Here is a 7,339-nt window from a genome sequence, read left to right as displayed (position 1 = left end):
TCTCTCGGTAGTCTAGTAGTAATTACCAACTCCGACCAATGATTGAACATCGGTGAGAGAAGTATACCGACCACAGAACCCCCACAACCCATTCTCTCTCCAGTGGCCCTGTCCCTCTCCCACGATTAAACTTCCTCATCAAGAAGTGATTGATGGTCTCTTTCTCAAAAAGTCATAGTCGCCCGCCCCATCCCTGAGCCTCGCCTACAGTCCTCCACCGAGGTCATTGATCCCTCAATCCCATTCGCAAACCCCACTGCCAAGGCAACCAACTGATAACTCTTGAGTAAAGAGTTATTTGATATCACTTTAAGCATTTTTTTTATGTAATTGTGTGTCATTTAAATTATGTTTGTCTCTTAATTTGTGAAAGTTTCAGTGATTTATGTCTTTGTGTGTATTTTGAAGTTGTTAGTTAAAATCAATAACTCTTGTGCATAGATTGGCAAAGAAAATAGCAAGTTAGTCATGTTCTTAATTTTGCTGAAATTCTGTGAAGTTTTTGCTGCAGCAAACAGATTTGTGGCTGAGGTGTTTTATTTTCTTAGAAAAAGGTGAGTTGGCATTTCATTAAAAGAGGTGGCATTTGTGGAGATGACGTGGCAATATAAGAGTGGTGGCTGGAGCTATTACATGGAGAGGCTATCTACATGACATGTGTAGGGTTTATTTGGGGCAAAAAGGTACAAAACCTAAGGAGAGAGAAGAAAGAGGAGAGCCTCCATTTAGGGAAAAAAGGGTGGCTGAACGAAAATAAGCTTGGGAGCTGCCATTTTTACACAGAAAAAAAGAAGATTGAAAGAAGAAGAAGAAGAAGGAGGAAAGAGGAGAAGCACAACAAGATTCAACATCCATCCCTTTGGAAAACTCCTCTATTATTGTTTGCTATTTCTTTCTTCTCTCTTTTAATTTCTTTAACTTAACATTCAAACTCTATGTCTAAGTTTTATCTTGTAATGGTGGTTCTTAAGTTAGCTATGAGCTAAACTTTTTAATGGTTTGAATTGTTGAAGAACCCTATGTTTAGTTGAGTAATTTTCTTATGCAAATATTTAGTAAAAATTCTCATGTTCATTCAAGTGTGTGTATTGCTAATTTCTTGATATTGTTTGGCCACCAATAGCTTGATTATTGAGTTATATTTAATTCTGGAAAGGTTAAATGTAATGGACTTAGCTTGAATGACACAAGTTCTTAATCTTTTTTAGGTTAGATTTGAAATAACATAGGAATATGTTATATCCTTGTGTAACAATTGAGAACTATGCTTGAAATGGTATTCTTGAGCTTGCTTGGCATAGGAATATGTTTGAACAGGTCCAAGGATTAATTGCATAAAATTTGGAAGAGTTTTGTGCACTTTAATGGAGTTCTTGTTAACCTGGGATTTTTGCTAAAGATTTGCTAACTTTTTGCTGCAGCAAAAACGCACAGTTTTTGCTAAACATAGGGGGATTCAATAGTTCAAGCCTTTCACATTTCAAAAGCTTACAACTAAATTTTATTTTCATCTTGCATCTACTTTTGAGTTAATTTACTTATTTTCTTACTCCTTTAGTTGATTCATTAATCATTTAATTTTAGTTTTTAGGCTTGTTGCTTGGTAATTAATTTTTGCAATAGAAATTTTATTTTCACAGTCCTTGTGGAGACGATACTCATTACTTATCACTGTATTACTTGTTTGTGACTACGTGCACTTGCGTATCTAATTCTAACACAACAAGTTTTTGGCGCCGTTGCCGGGGACTGTAAATATATTTTGTTGTAATTGTCAATTAGCTTGCAATTTAGTCTATTATTTTGTACTCATTTTTGGTGACTCTTGTGCATTGGCAGGTGGAAATTTTTTATGAACGAGTACCAAGAATTTGTTAATATTGATCTATATCCTATTGATCCCGAAATTGAGCGCACATTCAGAGAGAGAAGAAGAGCTCAACATAGGGCTCAAGGGGAAATAGAAATGATGGATGACCAAGGAAATGGACGACGAGCTCAAGGGGAAATGGCCCCTAATAATGGTCAAAATGCAGTGATTATGGCGGATGATAGAGATCAAATCATCCGACAATACGCAGCACCTCTTTTCAATGAGCTCAATCCGGGCATTGTGAGGCCAGAAATTCAAGCTCCACAGTTTGAATTGAAGCCAGTTATGTTCCAGATGCTTCAAACTGTGGGACAGTTTAGTGGCATACCCACCGAAGATCCTCACCTTCACCTTCGTCTATTTATGGAGGTGAGTGATTCTTTCAAATTGCCCGGAGTTACGGAGGATGCCTTGAGGTTAAAGTTGTTCCCCTATTCTTTGAGAGATCAAGCCCGAGCTTGGTTGAACTCCTTGCCTTCTGCGTCGGTTACAACTTGGCAAGAATTAGCGGAGCGGTTTTTGATGAAGTATTTTCCTCCCACTAAGAATGCCAAGCTCCGGAAGGAAATAACTTCCTTTCAACAATTTGAAGATGAGTCTTTGTATGAGGCATGGGAGAGGTTCAAGGAATTGTTGCAGAAATGCCCTCACCATGGTATCCCTCATTGCATCCAAATGGAAACATTTTACAACGGTCTCAATGCTCATACTCGAATGGTGGTTGATGCTTCGACAAATGGTGCTTTACTTGCCAAGTCCTATAATGAGGCCTATGATATTATTGAGAGAATTTCCAACAACAATTATCAGTGGCCCACTACTAGAGTTCCTTTGGGGAAGAAGGTTGCCGGTGTTCTTGAAGTTGATGCCATTACTGCTTTATCTGCCCAAGTTGCTTCTATGTCAAATATGATCAAAAATATGAGCATGGGTCAACAAATGGGTCAACAGAATGTTTCCTCACCTGTGGGACAACTTGAGGAGGTTTCTTGTGTTTTTTGTAGTGAGGCTCATACCTTTGACAATTTCCCATTCAATCCTGCATCTGTGTTTTACATGGGAAGTCAGAATGCCTACAACCAAACATACAAGCAACACCCAAACTTGGCATACAGAAATCAAGGGGCTGGTACTAGTAATTCATCTATGCTTCCTAGATCCAATTTTCCACCCGGTTTTTCTCAACAAGCCTTTCAACAAAGACAACAACAAGGTGTCCAAACAAGTTCTCTTGAGAGTATGATGCGTGATTTCATGGCCAAGACAGAAAATTTCATGACAAGAACTGAGAGTTATATGGCGAAGAATGACACTGCGATCCAAAGTCAAGCAACCTCCATGAGAACTCTAGAAAATCAAGTTGGGCAACTAGCTAATGAGCTTCGAAATAGGCCACAAGGTACTTTGCCTAGTGATACTGAAAATCCAAGAAGAGATGGAAAAGAGCATTGCAAGGCGGTAATCTTGAGGAGTTGTAAAGTTCTGGAGTCAAATGAGGAAGAAGCTAAGGATAAAAATGAGCCAACTTCAATCCAAAGTCGAGTAGAGAAAAATGTTGAACCTTCTAATATGGCAAAGGAGCAACCTGAAGAAAATGCTGCAGCAATTCCTCATCAAAATGCAGCAGAAAAGTTACTTAGCAAGCCACCCCCACCATTTCCTCAAAGATTTAAAAAGCAGCAAGAAGATGGTCAATTCCGAAGATTTCTTGATGTTCTAAAGCAGCTCCACATCAACATACCATTAGTGGAAGCTTTGGAGCAAATGCCCAACTATGTAAAGTTTTTGAAGGACATTTTGACAAAGAAAAGGAGGCTAGGTGAGTTTGAAACAGTGGCTTTGACGGAAGGGTGTAGCGCCATGTTGAAGAGCAAAATTCCTCCTAAGTTGAAAGATCCCGGAAGTTTTACAATCCCATGTACCATTGGCGGAAGAGATGTGGGTAGAGCTTTATGTGACTTGGGAGCTAGTATTAATTTAATGCCCATGTCTATTTTCAAGAAGTTGGGAATTGGAGAAGCAAGGCCAACCACCGTCACTTTGCAATTGGCCGATCGTTCCATGGCCCATCCGGAAGGAAAAATTGAAGATGTCTTGGTGCAAGTTGATAAGTTTATTTTTCCGGCCGATTTCATCATTCTTGATTATGAGGCGGATAGAGAAGTTCCTATTATTTTGGGAAGGCCATTCCTTGCTACCGGGAGGACCTTGATTGATGTGCAAAAAGGGGAACTTACTATGCGGGTGAATGATCAACAAGTGACTTTTAATGTGTTCAATGCCATGAGGTTTCCGGATGAGATTGAGGAATGCTCTCGCATAAGTGTGATTGATTCTATTGTTGCTGAAAAATTTCACAAGGAAGCTTCGAAAGAGGAAAAGATGATAAGTTCTCTTGAAGAGCTTGAAGCTTTAAGTGAAGATGAAGAAACCAAAGTTACTTGGGTAGAGTCAAAGCAGCCTTTCACTAAGTTTAGGAGGCCATTTGAATCTTTGGAGTTGTCAGAGAACAATTTCAAGCCTCCTAAGCCTTCCATTCAAGAACCACCCGAGTTGGAGTTGAAGCCGTTGCCTAGTCACTTGAAGTATGTTTATTTGGGAGATGGAGAGACCTTGCCGGTAATTATTTCTGCTATGTTGGGTGCCCAAAGAGAATGCTTGTTAGTTGATGTCTTGAAGAAATACAAAAGAGCCATTGGTTGGACCATGGCGGACATCAAGGGTATAAGTCCTTCGATTTGCATGCATAAGATTCTGTTGGAAGATTTGTGCAACCATTCTGTAGAGCAGCAGCGACGGCTAAACCCCATCATGAAGGAAGTGGTTAGAAAGGAGGTAATCAAGTGGTTAGACTTTGGCATCCTTTACCCCATTTCAGACAGTTCTTGGGTAAGCCCAGTTCAATGTGTTCCAAAAAAGGGCGGAGTCACGGTGGTAGCTAATGAAAACAATGAGTTGATCCCTACAAGAACGGTGACGGGATGGCGTGTTTGTATGGACTATCGGAAGTTGAACAAGGCCACGCGGAAAGATCATTTCCCGCTGCCATTTATTGATCAAATGCTTGATCGTTTGGCGGGAAAAGAATTCTATTGTTTCCTTGATGGGTATTCTGGCTATAATCAAATTGCCATAGCTCCGGAAGACCAAGAGAAAACAACATTCACTTGTCCATATGGTACCTTTGCCTTTCGGAGAATGCCATTTGGGTTATGCAATGCTCCCGCCACTTTTCAAAGGTGTATGATGGCGATTTTTTCAGATATGGCGGAAAACATTCTTGAGATCTTCATGGATGACTTCTCGGTATTTGGGGAGTCTTTTGACACTTGTTTAGTTAACTTGGAGAAGGTTTTAGCAAGATGTGAAGACACGAACTTAGTTCTCAATTGGGAGAAATGCCATTTCATGGTTCAAGAAGGAATTGTTTTGGGTCATAAAGTTTCTAACAAGGGCATTGAAGTGGATAGAGCGAAAGTTGAAGTTATTGAGAAGCTGCCACCTCCTACTACTGTCAAAGGAATTCGAAGTTTTTTGGGGCATGCAGGTTTTTATAGGAGGTTTATTAAAGATTTCTCAAAAATCTCCAAGCCTCTTTGCTCTTTACTTGAGCAGAATAGATCTTTTGAGTTCACCAAAGACTGTCATGAAGCTTTTGTGACTTTGAAAAAAGCTCTTGTGTCCGCTCCCATTATTGTAGCTCCCGATTGGTCACTTCCTTTTGAGCTAATGTGTGATGCTAGTGATTTTGCAGTTGGTGCTGTTCTTGGTCAAAGAAGAGAGAAGGTGTTCCACTCAATTTATTATGCAAGCAGAACACTAGCTGACGCCCAATTGAACTACACTACTACAGAGAAGGAGTTATTGGCTGTGGTTTTTGCCTTTGACAAGTTTCGAGCTTACCTTGTTGGAACCAAAGTGGTGGTGTACACGGATCATTCCGCAATCAAGTATCTCATTGCCAAGAAGGACGCCAAACCGAGATTGATTCGTTGGGTGTTGCTTCTTCAAGAATTTGATTTGGAGATTCGAGATAAAAAAGGAGCTGAGAATCAAGTGGCTGATCACCTTTCTAGACTAGAAGGTGATGATGAGATAAAGAAAGTTGAGCAGCCTATTAAAGAGATGTTCCCCGATGAAGCTTTATTGATGGTGAGCTTAGTAAACCAAGACTCCACTCCTTGGTATGCTGATTTTGCCAACTACTTAGTGAGTGGGAGGACTCCATCTGATTTAAAAGGGCAACCGCTCAAGAAGTTCTTCCATGATGTGAGGTCTTATTATTGGGATGAACCCTTTCTTTATAAGCAATGTGCTGATCGTGTAATACGACGTTGTGTGCCGCAAGAAGAGGTTCAAAATATTCTTGAGCATTGTCACTCATTACCTTATGGGGGGCATTTTGGAGGCCAAAGAACAGCTGCAAAAGTACTTCAATCGGGGTACTATTGGCCTTCCATGTTCAAGGATGCTTATGAGTTTGCTAGACGGTGTGATAGATGCCAACGGGTTGGTAATATTTCTGCCCGAAATGAGATGCCTTTGCAAGTTATCCTCGAGGTAGAGTTGTTTGATGTTTGGGGCATCGATTTCATGGGACCCTTTCCCCCATCCTTTGGAAATTTATTCATTTTGGTGGCTGTAGATTATGTGTCAAAATGGGTGGAAGCAATTGCAAGTCCCACCAATGACTCTAAGGTGGTGATGAAATTCCTACACAAGAATGTCTTCACTCGTTTTGGGACTCCAAGAGCTCTCATTAGTGATGAGGGAACTCATTTTGTTAACAAAGTGTTGGCGGCTCTTTTGGCTAAGTATAGTGTCAAGCACAAGATAGCTACAGCTTACCATCCTCAAATAAATGGCCAAGCGGAGATTTCCAATCGAGAAATCAAAGGAATTTTGGAGAAAGTGGTGAATCCTACTCGTAAAGATTGGTCACAATGGTTAGATGATGCTCTTTGGGCCTATAGAACCGCTTTCAAAACTCCTTTGGGCATGTCTCCTTACCGTTTAGTTTATGGTAAGGCTTGTCATTTGCCCGTTGAATTGGAACACAAAGCTTATTGGGCCACGAAGAAGTTGAATATGGATCTCCAAGCGGCGGGGGAAGCTCGAAAGTTACAATTGAATGAGCTTGAGGAAATGAGGTTGTTTTCGTATGAGAATGCCAAACTTTATAAAGAAAATACCAAGAAGTGGCATGATAAAAGAATTCAACCTCGAGTGTTTGAGAAAGGGCAGCGAGTTTTGCTTTTTAACTCGCGGTTGAGGTTATTTCCGGGCAAATTGAAGTCTCGTTGGTCGGGCCCATTCACCATAACCAAAGTTTATCCTCATGGAGCTGTGGATGTTTGTAATGAGCAATCCGGAAAGGAATTTAAAGTGAATGGGCAGCGTCTAAAGCATTATCTTGGTGGTGAGGTCGATCGAGCAAAAACCTCAATCACTTTGGAGGATGCATGA

The 7,339-nt window shown here is 40.5% G+C and overlaps 1 protein-coding gene and 1 non-coding gene across 2 annotated transcripts; one reads left to right on the top strand and one right to left on the bottom strand.

Moving 5' to 3' along the window:
- Nucleotides 1-468: 468 nt before the first annotated feature.
- LOC133037149 (uncharacterized) lies at nucleotides 469-7,339 on the top strand. The gene is made up of 2 exons (XM_061113990.1): nucleotides 469-554; nucleotides 1,840-7,339. The coding sequence occupies exons 1-2, from the start codon at nucleotides 469-471 to the stop codon at nucleotides 7,337-7,339; spliced, it is 5,586 nt and encodes a 1,861-aa protein (XP_060969973.1).
- On the bottom strand, nucleotides 2,426-2,532 carry LOC115701778 (small nucleolar RNA R71). The gene has a single exon (XR_004008758.2). It is a non-coding gene; the product is annotated as a small nucleolar RNA R71 (small nucleolar RNA).

The sequence above is a fragment of the Cannabis sativa genome, chromosome 4 (assembly GCF_029168945.1).
Source record: "Cannabis sativa cultivar Pink pepper isolate KNU-18-1 chromosome 4, ASM2916894v1, whole genome shotgun sequence".
Lineage (NCBI taxonomy): Eukaryota > Viridiplantae > Streptophyta > Magnoliopsida > Rosales > Cannabaceae > Cannabis > Cannabis sativa.
This window is presented reverse-complemented; position numbering and strand designations above follow the sequence as displayed.

Bases quoted from the DNA above. Each gene is read 5' to 3' on its own strand.
- LOC133037149 (XM_061113990.1), top strand. From the start codon at position 469: ATGTTCTTAATTTTGCTGAAATTCTGTGAAGTTTTTGCTGCAGCAAAC. The intron at 555-1,839 runs GTGAGTTGGCAT...GTGCATTGGCAG, and splicing joins TTTTATTTTCTTAGAAAAAG to GTGGAAATTTTTTATGAACG.